The sequence below is a fragment of the Thamnophis sirtalis genome, unplaced genomic scaffold, assembly GCF_051295495.1.
Source record: "Thamnophis sirtalis isolate CommonGarterSnake01/CBP01778 unplaced genomic scaffold, rThaSir2_p1.2 scaffold_9, whole genome shotgun sequence".
Classification (NCBI taxonomy): domain Eukaryota; kingdom Metazoa; phylum Chordata; class Lepidosauria; order Squamata; family Natricidae; genus Thamnophis; species Thamnophis sirtalis.
In genome coordinates this window covers 75510947-75531697 of record NW_028261389.1, presented here as the reverse complement: position 1 = coordinate 75531697, position 20751 = coordinate 75510947, and the positions used below count along the sequence as shown (strand labels likewise).

At 44.5% G+C, this 20751-nt stretch overlaps 1 protein-coding gene across 1 annotated transcript in view; it reads left to right on the top strand.

Moving 5' to 3' along the window:
* ORC5 (origin recognition complex subunit 5) overlaps nucleotides 1-20751 on the top strand; it is an 86200-nt gene that overhangs the window by 27986 nt on the left and 37463 nt on the right. The window contains exons 11-13 of the mRNA XM_087722294.1: nucleotides 824-936; nucleotides 2749-2796; nucleotides 4137-4247. Coding sequence (XP_087578420.1) covers nucleotides 824-936; nucleotides 2749-2796; nucleotides 4137-4247 — 272 coding nt within the window. The remainder of the gene's footprint in view (nucleotides 1-823; nucleotides 937-2748; nucleotides 2797-4136; nucleotides 4248-20751) is intronic.

Genomic DNA, 20751 nt, shown 5'->3' with positions numbered 1-20751 from the left:
CCACACCAACACACACTCTGAGCCAAAGATAAGTTACGGCATTTAATTAACAGACAGACAGGTCCTTGGCAGCAAACTGGCACAGACATGCTTGGGCAGCAATCCAGCACAGATAAGCTGTGGCAGCAATCCAGCCTGCCAAGCTCACAAAAATGCTCTCCAACATTCGTTCCTGCGTTGACTTCTGCAAGAGGGGCGTGTGCACAAGCAGTCTTTTTATAGTCTGGAGAGGAGCCTAATGACCACCAGCTGAGTGCAATTACCTCCTGTAACTGCGCAACTGTTCCTGACGCCTAGTAGCTCTTTGGTGCCGGGCATCCAGGAACAACTCACTGCTGACCTCAGGCTCATACTCCCTTGTCTCCTCCCCACTGGTCCAAGGCTCAGGGGCCTCCTGGTGGCCAACCAGCCTCTCTGCGCCCTGCTTGGAGTCGGAACCCTGTCCAGGGTCCTCCATATCCTCCAGAGCCGACTCATCGGGCCCCTCGCTGTCGGACTCTGGTGGCAGCTCCAACGGCTCCTGCTGGGTCACAACAGTGTAGCAACAATAGTTTGGCTGTCTAAATTATTGATGATGAGAGGAGCCTTAAGAATTTTGAACAAATAAGAAAGAATTTATAAATATACCAGCATCTTTAAAAAAAAACAAAAAAACACCAACGACCCCAACCCCACCCCCCAAAAACCAAAAACAGATTTGAAAAAAAAAAAATTAAACGGTGGGCAAGAACCTTTTAAATTGATTTTTTTTTAACATGAGCTTTTAAATTGTCAGATTCAATATTTCTTTCTTTTTTTTTTTTAACCGTTTTCTTCCCTCTAGGACTTTCAACTCATGCTCATGTAGAACTGCCCTTTTATTCCAAGTTTCTTCTAATAGCAGCTTATCTGGCCTCTTACAATCCTGCCAGGACAGATAAAAGATTCTTCGTTAAGGTAATTTTAGGTTTGTTATTTTTTTGCCCTTAAGGTGTCTCGGGATTCAAATAAAAATGTTTAAATAGTAGCGTTTATGATAGTTTTCTTTACACGGAGAAACATGACAATATCTAAAGCAGGGGTGTCAAACTCGATTTCATTGAGGGCCACATCAGGGTTGTGTTTGACCTCGGGGGCCTGGGGTGGATGTGGCAAGCTTAATTTTACGTGTTGGGGGCTCCTGTGGCCGCCCACGCGCTTTGCCAGCAAAAACGGGCTCCTAAGCTCTGTTTTCGGCTGTGACGGCCTTCTGCAGGTCTTTGCCAGTAAAAACAGCTCCATTTCTGCTGGCAGAGGGCTGCAGGAGGCTGCCCTTGCTGAAAACGGAGCCTAAGGGGGCTGCATGTGGCTCCCCAGAGCTCCATTTTGCTGGCAGGCACTGCGGGCTGGTCCTTTGCTGTTTCCAGGGCAGCTCCGTGAGCCAGATCTTCTTGTGGCCCACCAGCAGAGCTGGCAGCAGAGTCGGACAGTGAGGAGGTTGGGGCCAGTCCTGGAGGGGAAGGCTCTGATGAGGGCTCTGTGTCGGAGGCAGAGAGGGGGCCAGAGCCATCTGACAGTTATCAGCTGCCTTCGGAGTCGGACATGAGTGAGGCAGAGGAACAGCTGGAGCCTGTTCCCAGTGTGCGGATGCACAGAGTTGCCAGAGGAAGGGAACAGCTAAAGAACAGGGGTTGACTTGGGAGTAAGGTGGACGATGAATTGCTCAGTGGTGGGTTTCCTTTTATTTTTTATTACTGGTTTGCTTGCTGTATGCCAGTTATCAGCTGCCTTCGGAGTCGGACATCAGTGAGGCAGACGAACAGCTGGAGCCTGATGACTAACCCCGAAGGCAGGTGATAACTGTCAGATGGTCCTGGCCCCCTCTCTGCCTCCAACACAGAGCCCTCATCAGAGCCTTCTCCAGACTCCAGGACTGGCCCATGTTCCTCCCCAACCTCCTCACTGTCTTGAGTCTGCTGCCAGCTCTGCTGGCGGAACACAACAGGAGCTCTGGAGGACACTTGGGGGTTTTATCTGTGCCCTCCTCGGGGTCACTTGTATCAGAGTGCAAACGGTTGTGGAATCATCTCGGAACTGCCGAAAGGACTGTGTTGCAGACCAGAGACAGATGATGTCGTATCCCTCCCCTTCTGTTGAGAGGGGCTCTTCAGTCTTGATATAGGTGGCCTCCTCCTTGACCCCTCTTTCAAACCAGCGGTCCTCTCTGCCCGCATTCTGGATAGAGAAGAGGAGAGAATCTGCTGTCCAAAAGCCCAGGAAAGTTCAAAGCAATTGAGGATGTATGAGCAAGAGGTTTATTATTGCTGAAATAAAATATAAATGAAGACCACTTGGATTGAGCTGCTTTAAAATAAATTGGATGGGGGAGACTTAACGCAAACTTTTGACCTACTCTGCTGGCCATTGGGAGTCACCTGATTGCAGGGCTCATGGTAACAGGTCATAAATGGGGTCAGGTTGCTAAGCAACCCAGATCACAATCATGGGGCAGCCAGAACTCTTGAGGCCAATCCTAAGCACCCTTGGTTCAGCCCCATCCAAACTTGGAAAGTTGGTTGAGCGGAATGGTTGCGGGTTGACAGTAGACATTTGAAGCTGGAAGCTGTATTGCTTTATTATTGTGACCTAAATAGTAAATGAAGAAAAAAAATAAAACGAATTATAGTTGAAATACGCATGCAGAAATGCCCCGATTCTCCACCATCTTCCAGTTTGATGCCACTTCTGTAAACGTCTACCTAATAATGAAATTCTCCTTGTCTCTTGCAGCATCATGGAAAAATCAGGAAGGTAAACTTTCAGAAGAAACACGAAAAGGTAATTTAGCTTTGTGTTTCGGATCCATGTAAAACATTTTGTTTCAGTTTTTGTAGATTTTCACATGTGTCTTGCTGGTCTTGTTGTATTCGGGTCTTTTCCCGTGTAAGATTGAGATTGTCTTGGCAATGTTTCGGCGAGGTCTCACTCGCCATCTTCAGGCTGGGTTTTGGCCTTAAAGCATGGTCGGAGCTGCTGTCTTTTTAGAAATCCTTGGTGTGTGTGTGTGTGTGTGTGGAGTGCTGGCTTTGTTTCAGTAAGTGGAATGATTGGTTGTGTGGTTGTATCATGATTGGTAGATTGGTGCTGGCTGTGTGTCCGTTGCTGTTTCGTGTTGTAACGGTCTGGGTGGTGGGTTGGGCTTGTTTGTTGATTAGGGCTGGTTTCCAGATGTCTGGTCGCCGAAACGTTGCCAAGACAATCTCAATCTTACACGGGAAAAGACCCGAATACAACAAGACCAGCATACCTACACCCATGAAAATCTACGAATATCTATCTATCTATCTATTTATCTATCTATCTATCTATCTATCTATCTATCTATCTATCTATCTATCTATCTATCTATCTATCTTCTCTCTCTCTCTCTCTCTCTCTCTCTCTCTCTCTCTCTCTCTCTATATATATATATATATATATATATATATATATATATATATATATATATATATATATATGTCTGTCTGTCTGTCTGTCTGTCTATCTATCTATCTATCTATCTATCTATCTTCTCTCTCTCTCTCTCTATATATATATATATATATGTCTGTCTGTCTGTCTATCTATCTATCTATCTATCTATCTATCTATCTATCATCTATCTATCTAATTGTTTAAGGTACATGTAGTCCTCGACTTACAACAGTTCATTCATGACTGTTCAAAGTTACAACAGCCCTGAAAAAAGCGACTTACGACCATTTTTCACACAACTCCGTTGACCATCCCTGGGGTCACATGATCAAAATTCAGAGGCTTGGCAACTGACTCATTTATGATGGTTGCAGTGTCCCCGAGTTCATGTGATCCCCTTTTTGCGACCTCCGGACAAGCAAAAGTCCATGGGCAAAGCAGATTCACTCAACGACCATGTTACTGATGTAATCCCCACAGTGATTGCTCCTAAACGTGGCAGCAAAAGCTGTAAAACGGGGCGCTTGACCAATTTCTCCCTTCGCGACATCAATTTTGGGCTCAGTTGCGAGGACTACCTGCACATTTGGGTTTTGGCAACTGGAGTAGTAAAGTGAACGAGATTCGTTCTGCAAGATCCCAAGCCAGTACAGTTAACCATTCCTTTTTTGTTTGTTTGTTTAAAAACCACAACGACACAACAGACCAGCAACCATCTTCTGGGACCGAAGACCTTCCCATTGGACAGATTGCTAGCCATCCTCTACAGCATCGTCGACAGCCGGATCCCTCCGACTGCCAATATATTTTCCCAGGTGAGCCAAACTCTGCCACGCATTTCAAGCTTGACGCAACTTTCAGATCTCAACTTCTTCACTGAATAATCACAAAACCTGTTAACTGCCGGTGTTAACAATGAGAGGTCTTCCCCGACTTAACAGCAGTTTATTTAGCGACCGTTCTAAGTTGCAACGGCGCGGGGAAAAGGGAGTTATGACCGTTTTTCGCACAGCCATTGTAGCGATGTCCCCATAATCACATGATCAACGTTTGGATGCTTGGCAAGTGGTTCATATTTATGACGGTTGCAGTGACCCGTGCGGGGTGGGGGAGAGGTGCTGTCATATGACACTCTTGCGACCTTCTGACAAAGTTAGATGGGGAAGCCAGATTCACTTAATGATTCGTTTAAGAACCGTGGTTGAATTGATGTAAGTGACCCAGGCAAGGGAACTCATGATTTTTCATTTAACAAGCGTATGTGTTTTGACCCGGCTCCCAAACATGACAGACCTCTGTAGTTAACTAAATGCTTCCTTTATTAGTGCCAGCAGGCCGGGCAAAAAGTCTCTCTCTCTCTCTCTCTTGTTAGCAGGCTAACAAGTCCATCCGGCAGAAAGATGAATAGTTGTCTGCCACATCTATTCATCTCCGCCCCCTGCCTTTTATCCCCAGAGCTAGGGTGGGGCTTTGCTAGCACCAGTGGCTCTTCCATCCCAAGGACCGGCTCATAGATTTCCACTGCTCTCCTCTCCTCTGACTTCTGGGCATCTGCGTGTCAGGCACTGGACCCAGCTGTTCCTCTTCCTCATTAACCTCCTACAGACCTGGGGGATGTTAACTCTGCATCTGGGGGCTGAGGGACGGCCCAGGCTCTGCCTTTGTCTGTCTGTCTGACTGACTCTCTCTCTCTCTCCATCTCTCTTTCTCTCTCTTTCTCCTCTCTCTCACTCTCTGTCTGTCTCTTTCTCCTCTGTCTCTCACTGTCTCTCACTGTCTCTCTTGTCTGTCTCTCACTCTCTTTCTCTTTCTCTCTTTCTTTCTTTCTGTCTCTCTTTCCTCTCTGTCTTTCTCTGTCTCTCTCTTCTCTCTGTCTCTCACTCTCCGTCTCTCTTTCTCTTCTCTCTCTCTTCTCTCGGTCTCTGTCTCACTCTCTGTCTCTCTGTCTCTGTCTCTGTCTCTCTCTCTCTCTGTCTCTGTCTCACTCTCTCTCTCTCTGTCTCTCTGTCTCTCTCTCTCTGTCTCTCTCTCTCTCTGTCTATCTCTCTATCTCTCTATCTCTCTGTCTCTCCCTCCCTCCCTCTCTCTCTCTCTGCCAGCTCCATTCCCTCTTCCCCCTTGGACCTCTCAGGTTGCCTTGATGCTGCCTGACACCCACACCTCCTCCTCTGATTGGGCTGCTGGAGGGGCCGGGCGGCTGACAGATTAATGTTTTGCCTCCCAAATGTATGTTTCACTTATTCAGTAATGATTTGATTTTTATTATGTGAATGCTCACTAGATGGCAGTGTACCCTCATGGATAAAAACAGGCTTACAGCAACTTCATGAAAGCAAATGGTAGCAAATGGAAGGGAATCAAAACTTCTCACGGGATATTAAAAAAAAAAATTCCCTTTTTAATACCTCCCGCAAAGGACAATTGAATATCGGACCTGCTTACTTGAACGATGAATATATGAACAGACCCTACAGCAGTCTTTCTCAACCTTGGCTATGCTGGCTGGGGGATTCTGGGAGTTGAAGTCCAAAGGACTGAAAGTCGCCAAGGTTGAGGAACACTGCGCTACAGCTATAATTATCTGTCTTAATCCCATATTTATTTTGAATGTAATCAATCCATCTTCTCCATTCCAGCTTGTATTTCTCATCTGAATGGTCCTTAAGATATGCTGATATTTTAGCCATCTCTGCTAAGTTTGTTACTTTTAATGTCCATTCTTGAATAGTAGGCAATTCTTCCTTCTTCCAGTATTGCGCCACCAACAGTCTTGCTGCCGTTGTTAAATTCAGAATCAAATTAGTCTCTATAAGTGTGCAGTCTGTAATTATACCTAACAAGAATAACTGAGGAGTAAACTTTATCCTCTTTTTAAGAATATTTTGCATAATCCACCATATTTTTATCCAAAATGCTTTGACCTTTTTACAAGTCCACCATATATGATAATACATAGCATCAGCACAATCACATCTCCAGCATTTAGGTTGTAAGTTCGTATACATACAAGCTAATTTTTTAGAATCTAAATGCCATCTATAAAACATCTTGTAGAAATTCTCAGGTTTTGGGCTTGCGTAAATTTTACGTTTGTTTCCCATATCTTTTCCCATGTTTCCAACATTATTGGTTCTTCAAAATTTTGTGCCCACTTTGTGCCCACACACAACTTCTGAAAGCAAGCCAATCCACTGGTTAATTGTGCTCACTTGTTAATTGTGCTGCCCTTGAAGAGTGTTCGAAGACTTCAGCTTGTCCAGAACGCAGCCACACGAGCGATTGTGGGTGCACCTCGGTACACCCACGTTACACCTATCCTCTGTGAGCTGCACTGGCTGCCTATTGGTATCTGGACACGCTTCAAGGTGCTAGTCGTTACTTTTAAAGCCCTACATGGTATCGGACCTGGGTACTTGAGAGACCGCCTCCTGCCAGTTACCTCCCAAAGACCTATTAGATCCCACAGATTAGGCCCCCTCTGAATTCCATCTGCCGGCCAATGTCGGCTGGCGACTCCTCGGGGGAGGGCCTTCTCTGTGGCTGCTCCGGCCCTCTGGAACGATCTCCCCGTGGAGATCCGGACCCTTACTACCCTTCCGGCCTTCCGCAAAGTGGTTAAGACCTGGCTGTTCCGGCAGGCCTAGGGCTGTTGAACTATCCAGCCCCATTCGAGGTTACGGTTGTTGTAGAATTTTAAATTGTTGTTTTTATTTTATTTTTTGTATCCCCTCCCTTTTTTATTGTGAGCCTCCCTGAGTCTCTTGGGAATAGGGCGGCATACAAACTCAATAAAACTGAAACTGAAACTGAACTCACTGAGAGAAAATTTCTTCTTATTTCTAGGTTGTTTCTCTCCTTGATTAGTTTCCACCCATTGCTTCTTGTCCCATCTTCAGGTGCTTTGGAGAATAGTTTGACTCCCTCTTCTTTGTGGCAGCCCCTGAGCTATTGGAAGACTGCTATCATGTCTCCCCTGGTCCTTCTTTTCATTAAACTAGACATACCCAGTTTCTGCAACAGTTCCTCATATGTTTTAGCCTCCAGACTCCTAATATTCTTTGTTGCTCTTCTCTGCACTCTTTCTAGAGTCTCCGCATTTACATCGGGATGAGCAAACCGGATGCAATATTCCAAATGCAGTCAAGGCATTATAACGTGTTGTGCAACTGTAGCTATTATTTCTTTGTCACAATACTGTGTAGAACAACTTAATTTTTAACGGTGTCTCTGACTCTACACCAGAGGGCACTTTTGTCAAAGAATTCCAGTCTGGAGCTTCTTTTAAGCAGCTTCTCTAATGACTCTTATTCAAATCTTTTCGAAAGCCAATAAACTCCATTCAAGGACTTGAAATTGAGCGTAATAAAGTGTGTGCTTCAATGGCGGTGATCATCTCCCATGAGATCGTAGGCAAAGAAAATGAAAACTCGGAGGACGAAGGAATAGCATGTATGTTCACCACCTTGAGTTCCTTAGAAAGCGATAAAGGTGGGATTTTTAAAAGTCTAATAAAATAAGAAAAACCTGGGCTAGACGCTGCTACCCCTAAAAGGGCCCAGAACTGATTGAATAATGTACTTGAAAAGGAGAAAACCAAAAGGGGATGTTATCGTTATGTTCGTTATCTGGAAGATTATAACCATGTAGAAGATGATTAGGAATAGAGTAGAGTTGGAAGGGACCTTGGAGGTCTTCTAGTCCAACCCCCTGCCTAGGCAGGAAACCCTATACCGTTCCAGACAAATGGCTATCCAACATCTTCTTAAAGACTTCCAGTGTTGGGGCATTCACAACTTCTGGAGGCAACTTCATTTCCACTGATTAATTCTTCTAATTGTCAGGAAATTTCTCCTCAGTTCTAAGTTGCTTCTCTCCTTCATTTGTGGGGGCACGCGGAGGGGGACCCCCGCATTGCATTATGGATGCGCATGCTCGCTTTCAGCATGCAATGACAGAAAGTGTAGCCATCACTGCTATAATCAGCCCCTGGTTCCTGATGGCCAAGAATTGACCTTGGGAGCCTATAATTTCTCTTTAGTGCTACATTCTAGTTTTTATGTTCCAACCTCCAAACATTCCTTTTTCTTTGAAGTCGGACACAAATAATATTTAAAGTGGGGAAGTGATTTTTTCCCCCTGGCCGGTTGTAATTCAGAATATGCTATGCCACTCAAGACTTTACTCCGCAGAGGGACTCTACAATAATAACTGTTTTTGACCTCTGCTATTACGTTGTACTTGAAAAGGTTTTTTTTTATAAGGTTAATATTTTCTTGTAACCAAATTGCAGAGCAAAACACTGTGTCCGGTGTTTTATGCACTGGAACTTGTAACAGCTACCTACAGGCCAGTCTTGAATTTGTTTTTTTACTGTGTGTTCCAGAAACAATTTGTTCCCAAGTTGGTGTTTATTAAATTGTCATGGAGAATGATAACAAATGAAAGTGACTATATCTGGTAGAAAACGTTGGTTTACTTACATCTCATGTAAAATTTCTCATTTGAATAAGCTTTTTTAAAATAATTTGAGCAGCAATTTAATTAGACATTTTACACGCTTTGCTAATTCTTCCGATCTTATAAAAACATGATTAGATTTTTTAAAGATCCAGGCAGAGATTTAAAACTATTTTTAATAGACCATTTAAATAAGTAAGATAACCTCTATTGTCATTGACTGCAAGCACACTGGCACACATAAAAATGAAATTTTTTTTTTTTTAAATATACAATTTTTAAAAAGTAAGCATAATGACACATGGAATTCTATATTTGTTACACATTTTGGCTACTAAAAATGCACATTAGATATGGTGTGAGCATCCTTGCCTGCAATATTTTATCGCCCTGATGTTATGGCAAGCGCATAAAGTTTACATTTCCCTTCCATAGTATTTTGTTTATGATTAGTGCTGCAGTCCCAATAGAGAAGCATAAAGGAATTTAGGAGTCCCATTCTTGATTATTCTGTTTGATTGGTAGCTTTTTCTATTTTGGCTGAGTAAATGTCCTCCTTTCAAGTAAATTTCATCTCCTAACTTTCAAGTATTACACGTAAAAATGATTCATGTTCAGGTTTTTTAAAATTAATTCTGCAATTCAGACCCCTTCTTTGTTGTATTTCAAGATTCTAAACCACTGCGTGATGACAATCGTCTCATTGTTGGGCAGCAAATGATTTTAGCTCATTTTTCTGCAAGTTAATGAAACTTCCTTTCTAGTAGCATATGTACATATATCTGATCGCAGGTGGAATTGCTTGATACTGAACGCGTTTCCCCAAACTTATTTCCGTCTGCCTTAATTCACTCTGCACTAATTTTTTGATCTTTATAAAACAATGTTTTTTTTTTCTCCTGCTTTGTAAGGTAGATGCTTAGATAGTCTTGCCTTTTAGATCATTGCAACCTTTCTAACATGAATGTAAAATGCACTAGACTTTAATTTCTCAGCAAGGAAATAAAGCAGTGTGTTACGACAGTCTTTCCTCCCATTTTTTAACGGAGCTCAGTTTTTAGTTTTGTCGAAGATCTTTGCGTGATACCTCTACCAGGTTTTAAGGCTCAAATCCGTATGAGCATACTTAAGAGGATTTCATATGCTTCCATAGTTAAAATTGTGAGGGACGGCGTGAGAGGCTTGTTCGTTTTGGAGAATTCTGGTAGCTTTTAGATATCTCCCATTGCCTTGGCATCCTTCAGTCTTAAAAAACTATGGTATCGTGCTCTGGAAAAAGGTCCTAAAGCTTTTCCAGTATATCTTTATTACGGTCAAAGACCAGCAATAGATGTTACTTTTTACAATATTTTAAAAAGTACTGTTGTGGCCCAGCAGGAGCCATTGGAGCTGCCACCACCAGACTCCAACAGCGAGGGGCCCTATGAGTCAGCTCTGGAGGATGTGGAGGACCCTGGACAGGGTTCCGACTCCGAGTAGGGCGCAGAGAGGCTGGTTGGCCACCAGGAGGCACCTGAGCCTTGGAGCAGTGGGGAGGAGACAAGGGAGTGTGATCCTGACGTCATGCATTGGAGCAGTGGGGAGGAGACAAGGGAGTTGTTCCTGGATGCCCGGCAACGGAGGGCTAATAGGCGTAAAGAACAGTTACGCAGTTACAGGAGATAATGGAACTCAGCTGGTGGTAATTAGGCTCCTCTCAAGACTATAAAAGGAATGACTTTCCACACGCTCGTCGCAGGAATCAACATAACTAGAGCTGGAGAAACTATTGTGGCTAGATTGGCAGGCTGGATTGCTGCCAAGGTTAGTCTGTGCTGGATTGCTGCCAAGGTCTGGTCTCTGTGTTAATAAATCCTTGAAGTATCTTTGTCTCGGCGTGCTTTGGTGTAGGAAGAGGGGGGTCAGAACAGGTACTGACATTAAAATATATTTAAAAAGTACTGATATTAAAAGTGGATAATAACCTACATGCTCTCAAACTGTTCGGTTCACTCCCTGTTTTATGTAGGTGAAAAGCCGATAAGTATGGGAGTAAATACAATGGTCCAAAAATTGTTAAGAGATATCTCCAAATAATTGGTACAAGATAACAGCTATAATTTTTTTTCTTGTGGACATTGCAGCAACACAAGAATTTTGCCCCTGCATGCGTGGTAGACGGGTTTGAGTCCTGGAGGAGGAAGGCCCTAAAGCAGCATCTGGTGTGGCTAAAAAGGCCAATTCATGAGTGACAATCCCTTCCACACCGAGGGGAGAGATATTCTGTCCCTTGCCCAGCCCCCCAGATTTTGCTGGTTCCGGGACTGCCTCTTTGCCTCCGCCTGCCAAACTTTAAATTTTAGAGCCGAGGTGGCGCAGTGGTTAAATGCAGCGCTGCAGGCTACTTCAGCTGACTGCAGTTCTGCAGTTCGGCTGTTCAAATCTCACCGGCTCAGGGTTGACTCAGCCTTCCATCCTTCCGAGGTGGGTAAAATGAGGACCCGGATTGTTGTTGGGGGCAATATGCTGACTCTGTAAACCGCTTAGAGAGGGCTGAAAGCCCTATGAAGCGGTATATACGTCTAACTGCTATTGCTATTGCTATTAAGTGTCTCTTTGAATTGGAGAAGGCCCATGCTGCGTCTTTAGCCCCCAAGCTGAACAATCAGAGGTCAAGGTTTCCCAGCTCTTAATATCCATTCCCAAAGGCCTTTAGATCCCTCTTGCCAATACCCTTATATCGCAACTGTGGTCTCCCTCTGGGGCGCTTTCCCTGCACTAATTCTCCATACAGGAGATCTTTCAAGAATCCGACCATCGGCCAATTCTCACGACGTGCGCAAACCAGCGTAGACGTCGCTGTTTCAATAGCGTGTACATGCTAGAAATTCCAGCGCGTTCCAAGACTGCGCTATTTGGAACTTTGTCGTGCCAGGGGATGCCAAGAATACGTCGGAGACGGCGCCTATGAAAGGTGTTCAGCTTTCTCCCCTGCCATGCGTAAAGCGTGCAAGACTCACTGCAGTACAAGAGTGCGCTCAGGACTCAGGCCATATCGACCTGGATCTGTGTATCTCCCAATGAATTAGTTATTAATCGAAGTAATTGCTGGGAAGAGGAAACAGCTGTTGCAATTATGGTGTTGACTCAGCACATATTATGCTGTTGATTCAGCACATATTTATACTTGAAACCAAGTTTCCGCTCAAATAATTTCTCTGCAAATTGGGCACCGATGCTAATTTTAATTCTCCAAGATACGTAAAAGGAGACTTAAGGGGCAGGCCAGACTCTACTTAAACAGAATAACAGAGGGACATTTGGAGATCTTCTAGTCCAAACTGTTGCTGAAGCAGGAGACCCTATATCATTTCAGTTGTCCAATCTCTTTTTAAAAACCTCCAGTGATGGAGCTCCCACAACTTCTAAAGGGAAACTTTTTCCACTGGTTAATTGTCTTCACTGTTAGACATGTTTCTCCTTAATTCCAGGTGGTTTCTCTCCTTGATTAGTTTATTTATTATTTATTTATTTATTTATTAATAAAATTTATAGGCCGCCCAATCCCGAAGGACTCCAGGCGAGGAAAAAGAAATAATAAAAATAAAAAAGACAGATTTAAAATTGCAACACATGCATTCGTTCTGATCGGGGCTGGACCTCAACAGTGAGGTCAACAGCCCCAGGCCTGCCGGAACAGCCAGGTTTTAACAGCTTTCCTGAAGGCCATGAGAGTGGGTATGTATGGTCTGGATCTCTGGGGGTAGCTGATTCCAAAGGGTCGGAGCAGCCACAGAGAAGGCTCTCCTCCGGGGGAGCCGCCAGCCGACATTGTCTGGCTGACGGCATCTGAAGGAGGCCCACACCCTGTGGGATCTCACCGGCCACTGGGAGGTATGTGGCAGTTTCCATCCATTGCTTCTTGTCCAGCCTTCCGGTGCTTTGGAGAATAAGTTGACCCCCCTCTTCTTTGTGGCAACCCCTCAGATATTGGAAGGCTGCTATCATGGGAGATTGTGGAAAATGAACAAATAACCGGGAAGTGAAAATGGCTACAGGCATTGTAGTAAAAAAAACACCCCCATGGGTTAATCATGTTTTGGACAAGCTGCCTCATTCATTCATTCATTCATTCATTCATTCATTCATTCATTCATTCATTCATTCATTCATTCATTCATTCAATTCAATTCCATTTCAATAGCCACCTGTCTCAGTCAATGGCTGGGCAGTTTATAGTTCAAAATGATTTTTAGCCTTTATTCTTTCCCCTTCCGTTCCCATGTTTAACCCTTAACCGAGCCCTTTATTAATGCAGGTACATCTTCCTTTTATCCAGTGGTGGGTTTCAAAAAATTTTGGAACCTCTCCTCCCTGCTTTCCGGGTCCACTGGTGGAACCTCTTCTAACCGGTTCGGTAGATTTGACGAACCGGTTCTACCGAACTGGTGCGAACCGGTAGGAACCCACCTCTGCTTTTATCCTACATCTGCCTCTTGTCTGTTTTGCCTCTTTATTTTTTTTGCTGTATCTGCTTTTTTTTTTAAATGCAGGTTGCTATTTTTCGCGAAAATTATGACGTGCTTTAATCGCCCAAACGCTTCTTTATGCAAATAGAAAGTTAATTAATTATGTAAATGGGACGCCTATTTTTATAGGCAATTGAACTAATCATTAATTAATATAATATGCAACTAAGATTTGTCCTGATACAGCATTTTTTGGTGGGGGGGGAGGATGAGCTTTGGCAGACTGTATGTACATGCAGACACATATATAAGTATAAGTATAACCTTTATTGTCGTTGTACTTAAATACAACGAAATTGGTTGTATACTGTACATGTGTCACATCACAAGCATTTATTGAGGGATGTCCAGGAAATTTTTCTAGGATGGATGAAAATTAAGACAGTGGGATATTGCACAACATTTCTCGCTGTCTGTCATTGTGTGTGTGTGTGTGTGTGTGTGTGTGTGTGTGTGTGTGTGTGTGTGTGTGTGTGTAAGCTACTCTTCCATCTTTAGGAAAGATAATTTTACATTTAGTGGCATTATCCATTCAGTAACTTGGCTATAGCTTAGCGGATCATATTCTAAATCAGGATGCAGCCTGATTTGGTCTAAAAAGGGTAGTGGACTTCTGCATTAGACACTGTCTTGTGTACAGATAGTCCTTGACTTACAACAGTTCATTTAGTGACCATTCAGAGTTACAACAGCCCTGAAAAAAAAAGTGACATGACATAGGTGGGTGTTCTGACCCCCCTCGTTCCACACCAACGCACACTCCGAGTCAAAGATAAGTTACGGCATTTAATGAACAGACAGACAGGTCCTTGGCAGCAAACCGGCACAGACAAGCTTGGGCAGCAATCCAGCACAGATAAGGCTTGGCAACAATTCAGCCTGCCAAGCTCACAATAATGTTCTCCGACATTAGTTCCTGCATTGACTTCTGCAAGAGGGGTGTGTGCACAAGCAGTCCTTTTATAGTTTGGAGAGGAGCCTAATGACCACCAGCTCAGTGCAATTATCTCCTGTAACTGCGCAACTGTTCCTGACGCCTATTAGCTCTTTGGTGCCGGGCATCCAGGAACAACTCACTGCTGGCGTCCGGCTCACTCTCCCTTGTCTCCTCCCCACTGGTCCAAGGCTCAGGCACCTCCTGGTGGCCAACCTGCCTCTCTGCGCCCTGCTCGGAGTCGGAACCCTGTCCAGGGTCCTCCACATCCTCCAGAGCCGACTCATTGGGCCCCTCGCTGTCGGAGTCTGGTGGCAGCTCCAACAACTCCTGCTGGGCCACAACAGATGGGTTTCACATTTATAACCATTAACAACATTATCATGGTTATACAATCAAAATGCAGATGTTTGACAAGAGATTCATATTTACAACGGTTGCAATATCCCGGGGTCACTCTTTTGCGACTTTCTGACAAGCAAAGACAATGGCGAGGCCAGATTCTCTTAACGACCAACTGTGGTGATTTGCTAAACTGTGGCGAGAAACGTCATAAAATGGGGCAAAACTCACTTAACAACTGACTCACTTTAGCGACAGTAATTTTGAGCTCAATTGTGGTCGTACATCAAGGACTACCTGTATTTAGTATGAAGATCTGTAGATCAGCCTTTTATAGTTTAGGATTCTCCGAATGCTTCTGTCATTTATAGCCAATTTGGCTAATCTGGTCCTAAAAATAGAAAGATTGACAAATCCTACATTAACAGATTTGCATACCACAAAATACACATTTCTGTGTTTCAAGTCTTGGTAAATTTCTCTTTCTGCTTCTGTATTGTGGGAACAGCCTGATATCATTAAATATCATTTAAAACCAATTTACCATCACAGCTAATGAGAAAGTCGCTTGTCTCTGGAATGGAAGTGCATTTTGTAAAACTGTTAAAATAATTTTGCATTGCTTGTGGGGTCGTCCCAAGGTGCTGAATTCCTATGAAATAGTTGCCACTGTTTTTCAGAATAATGAATTGTTTAATTTGTACAAAGAAGAGTACATTTTATAGCTGCTTTAGAGAAGATACCTATTTAAAAATGTGTTTGTTTTTTTTGCATTTATATGCAGCCTTGGAGGAGTTCTGCATAGATAGACAGTAACCTTGGCAGTGGTTTTTCTTTTTGAAAATAATAAATCAGTTAGATATATCTCAACAAATCTTCCTAAGTCTATAATAAGCTTTGCTTTTCGTAGTTACTATAAATTGTTTTCCAACTGGAATTCAGTTCCATTTTTCATTATACACAATATGTGTGATCCGTTACAAGGGATGCCCAAGTCTTTGTAGTCTCTATGACAGTGATGGCTAACCTTTTTGTTTTCATGTGCTGAAAGCGCATGCATGTGCCCCGCCCCGCACCCATAATGCAATGTGTGTGCAATCCTCCATGCACCAGCCCCCTGTGCATACACATACACACACGTGCCCTGCGTTCGTCCTGGAAGGCCGCCTGCACCAACTTGAAAACGGGGCACGAGGCCCCAAAATGTAATGCAAGCGCATCCCTGAGCATGCCCCCTGAAGACCAGCTGGCTGGCGTGAGGCAGGCGCACATGCGCAGTGATGGTGGGCTGGGGCTGGCTCGGCATGCCACCTGTGGCACGTGTTCACCCTCGCGGCTCTATGATTTCAATGGGGTTTGTGCAATGACTCAATCCTACATTGTGCAAAATGTTGCTCTGTTTTTAATGGAGAAGCAGGCCAGTCCTTGAAACATTGCAAGAGAATCTTTTGTATGTTGGAGATTTTTTTAGAGCCGAGGTGGCGCAGTGGTTAAATGCAGCACTGCAGGCTACTTCAGCTGACTGCTGTTCAGCAGTTCAGCTGTTCAAATCTCAGCGGCTCAGGGTTGACTCAGCCTTCCATCCTTCCAAGGTGGGTAAAATGAGGACCTGGATTGTTGTTGGGGGCAATATGCTGACGCTGTAAACCGCTTAGAGAAGGCTGAAAGCCCTATGAAGCGGTATATAAGTCTAACTGCTATTGCTATATTGCTATTTTCTTTTTAAATTAAACTTTTAGGATGACAACAGCATTACAACAGTCAACCGCTCTGATAAAATTATTGGAAAGGAACGAATTTAAATCAACTGGAAGCTGAACAGATTCTCTTCCTTTTTCTGACACGCAAACACATTTCATGGAAATCCCGTTCTTGATAAGTCGCTCATAAAAATCTGCCCTTGACAGAATGCATTTGCACCAATTTGTTCAAGCTTTAAGTGTGCCATACATGTCAGGGGAGATATAAAAAAAACCCGGCATGATGAAAAGAAGTTTTAAAAGCCCCTAATTTTCTCGTTATTTCTTAAAACTTTTCACTTGTGACAAATATGGCAAGAACATTGGAGTTAGAAGTGGGAACGGTGCAGAAAACCCAGCATGGTAGCTTTGGTTAGCACTTCAGTATGAAATATGGCACTTTGAAAGAACCTGCTGTTGCACTAAAGGAAATAAGCAGGCTGTACTTTTTATAGCAAATTACTGATAAAGTAGCATCAAGGCTTGTTATTAGTGTGAACAAAAAGAAGAAAAGAAGGGGGGGGAGAGAAACCTGCCATATTTGCCTCTTTAAAAAGCTTTTTAAAAGAGTAAAAGTGATAAGCAATCTCTAATAAATCACGTTTCATTTTAATTGACCGAAAACATATTTCCTTCTGGTGATGCAAGTTGTTTGTTCTTCATTTAATAATAGGAGCATTTATGAATATTGCTTTTTAAAAAAAAAATAACTTTTTTGCTGGACGAGACAAAAGTCTGTTTTATATGCCTTTACGTGCAGTAAGATTCTGAAGAATTCCTGGTCCGTCGTTTTTAAGATCTGTAAGTGAAATGTTTTCATCTGCCCAATAATGGGAGAATGGTAGAAAGAGAAATATAGATTTGTCAAATACAAGCCGATAATTAAATTTAGGGGAATGTCTGTTTTTAGCTCTATAGAACAAGTGATGTCTAACATCTGTCATTGACAGCGCGCATGTGCAACCCCGCCCCCGTGGTCCCCCTGCGCATGTGCACATGACTCCCCCATGCATCCCCTGCCCCCCCGAACATGTGCACGCAACCCTCCCCCCATGCCTCATTTTGTCTCAGCCTCCTGGGAGCAAAAACAGGCTTTGAGAAACCACGCCATAACCCCCCGTGCCCCATTTTGAACCTAGTCAGCCTCCTTGGAGAAAAAACAGACTGTGGGGGGATGCGCCGCAACCCCGTGCCCCATTTTGGGCCTAGTCAGCCTCCTGGGAGAAAAAACAGACTGTGGGGGGATGCGCCACAACCCCGCGCCCCATTGTGGGCCTAGTAGGCCTCCTGCACCATCCAGGGAGCAAAAACAGGCTGCGAGGGGCCCGCACCATGCCCCCCTCGGTGACGCATGCGCATCTCCCACATGCGCCCCCCCGCGCATACACGGCAGAAACCTGAAAATCAGCTGGCTGGCAGAAGGCTGCACACTTGCGCAGTAGAGCTGAGGTGGGGTGAAGGCTCGGGTGCCCACAGAGAGGGCTCTGCGTGCCGCCATCATGACTATTGAAAACCAATGCAGAAGGTCGCAAATGCTCTGTTCAGAGTTCAAAAGAATTGCCTTCTCATTTAAGAGGCGTTTTGAGGTCTAAGCACTCCCGGAATGGGTGGAACAGTCTGGATAATCCATTTCAAGTTTTGAGATGTTTCAAATTAAAAACGTGGTGCGCAGCCCAAGCGAGATTGTTCAAAAGAAAGTTGGGGCTTGCAATGCGTGGTATTCATTTCAGGCTGGATATTTTGCCTTTAAACTGAATCTGTTCATGCAGCTTTTTTAATGGGAGAAAACGAATACAGGCAGTCCTTGAATTACAATACAAATAAACATAGGAAATTAAGGGAAGGGAAAAGAAAGGGTTGGGGGGGGGGAAATACGAGGCACAAGGAAGAAAGAAAAAGGCATTGACTTCCGCCTCTGTTTAGCACAATACCAGATAACAACATTGTAACCTCAACTTTTTACTTTTACACATTAGCATATAACTGTTGTTGTTAGTCGCGAAGTCTTGTCCGACCCATCACGACCCCATGGACAACGTTCCTCCAGGCCTTCCTGTCCTCTTCCATCCTCCAGAGTCCATTTAAGCTCATGCCGGCTGCTTTGGTGACTCCATCCAGCCACCTCATTCTCTGCCATCCCCTTCTTCTTCTGCCCTCCATCGTTCCCAGCATGAGGCTCTTCTCCAAGGAGTCCTTCCTTCTCCTTAGGTGGCCAAAGCCTTTGAGTTTCCTCTTCAGGATCTGGCCTTCTAAAGAGCAGCCAGGGTTGATCTCCTCTAGGACTGACCGGTTGGATGGCCTTACAGTCCAAGGGACTCAATGAAGGAGTCTTCTCCAGCACCATAGTTCAAAGGCCTCCATTCTTTGGTGCTCAGCCTTCCTTATGGTCCAACCTTCACAGCCATCCATTGCAAATGGGAAAACCACAGCCTATAGGCACTTTTGTTGGCAGGGTGATGTCTCTGCTTTCTAGTAGGCTGTCTAGATTTGCCATATATAACTAGCTATTTTTATGACAACAAATCTAATCAATAAAACCAAAGTCGAAGTTTCATTCCCCCCCCACCCCCATCCCAAGCACAAAATCCAGAAGTGATCTCCAAATAAAGATATATTCTCCTCTTTGAACAGAACAATCAGTTGACCCATCCCTGCTTTGCTGTTGAAATAATATGTATTTCATACGATTGTGGAGGTGGATGAGATTTAATAAGCGAACCGTGGCGTTGCGGCTGTATTTTTGGAAATGCAAATGGTAAGCCTGGATGCTTAAGCAGGCATTGTTAAGAAGAATGGGTAGCCCTCGAAGACAACGCAGCTGTGGTTCTTAATTTTAGAATTCTTTTACAGATACAGTCGCTTTCATTGTGCGGCGAAATGCCTCGGGTTTAACTTGGCACGGTTATAAACGCACGTTAAAATGTATTTTCTGAAAAACATGCAAGACATGCGTTGACAATGATCGCGAAAGTATTATTAATGCTTTTACGTTTTGCGTGGAGTACAGGTACAGAGAAGCATCAGTCCAGGGGTGGGTTTCTCGCCCCGTTCCAACCGGTTCGGTTGGAACGGGGCCGGCGGCGTCCTCATGCACGCACGCGGTGCACGCATGCGTACTAGCGTCTGCACGACGCTCCAGCTGCTCCTGGACGATCGCGCAGGCGCTGTATGCGTCCTGCGCAGGCGTGGAAGCGCAGAACTCGTCAATACCGGGTAAGGACCGCGGGCGGGCGCGCCCTTCGCCGTTCCCGGAAGTTACTTACTTCCGGGTTCGGCAACCAACCGGTTCGCAGGGACCGCTGCGAACCGGTTGAAACCCACCCCTGCATCAGTCCAAGGAGAATCAAGCGGGCAAAAGAACTTTGCATTTTTCTGTTTATCACATTGGCTCTCTTGTTTGAGCGTCGTTGAGGCCCGTTGGAGATTTATCCGCGCTCTCAGGATCACCTGGACCAGGGGGCTAACGGCCAGGTGACTTCAAGGAATATAATCCCATTCCATTCCCCACCATTCGATCAGAACTGAAGAAGCTCCTCGGATGAGAAGCGAAACCCCTTCGAGGAAAAACCAAGGAAGTCCAGTTCCCTTTTGGAAAAAAGCCCCATTGCTTGAGAGAACTATACCTACCCTATTTTTTGGAGTATAAGACGCACCTTTTTCCCTCAAAAAAGAGGGTGAAAATCTGGGTGTGTCTTATACACTGAATACAGCATTTTTGCCCCCCCCCCCCCGAAACCCTGGCCCCTTTGCAAAAATGTCCGTGCATAGCCCTAAGGAGGTTTCCAGAGTGTTCCTGGAGGCTGGGGAGGGCAGAAATGAGCAAAAAATGGGCCAATTTTTGCTCTTTTTGCCCCCCCCCCCCGGGGAACACTGAGCCAAGGTGGCACAGTGGTTAAATGCAGCACTGCAGGCTACTTCAGCTGACTGCAGTTCTGCAGTTCGGCTGTTCAAATCTCACTGGCTCAGGTTTGACTCAGCCTTCCATCCTTCCGAGATGGGTAAAATGAGACCCGGATTGTTGTTGGGGGCGATATGCTGACCCTGTAAACCGCTTAGAGAGGGCTGAAAGCCTTATGAAGCGGTATATAAGTCTAACTGCTATTGCTATTGCTAACACTCTACAAGCTTCCTAAGGGCTATTCATGCTTTTTTTTTTTTTTAACAAAAAACACCATTTTTGGGATGTCTGCAGAGTGCAAAAACTTTTTTTTTTAAATTTACCTCTTCAAAATCTTGGTGCATCTTATACTCCGAAAAATATGGTAAATGAGACAGCAGTAACCTGTAGTCTGGGCAACGTCCCTGTTTCTTAGTCCCATTGTTCACTTAGCAGCCATTT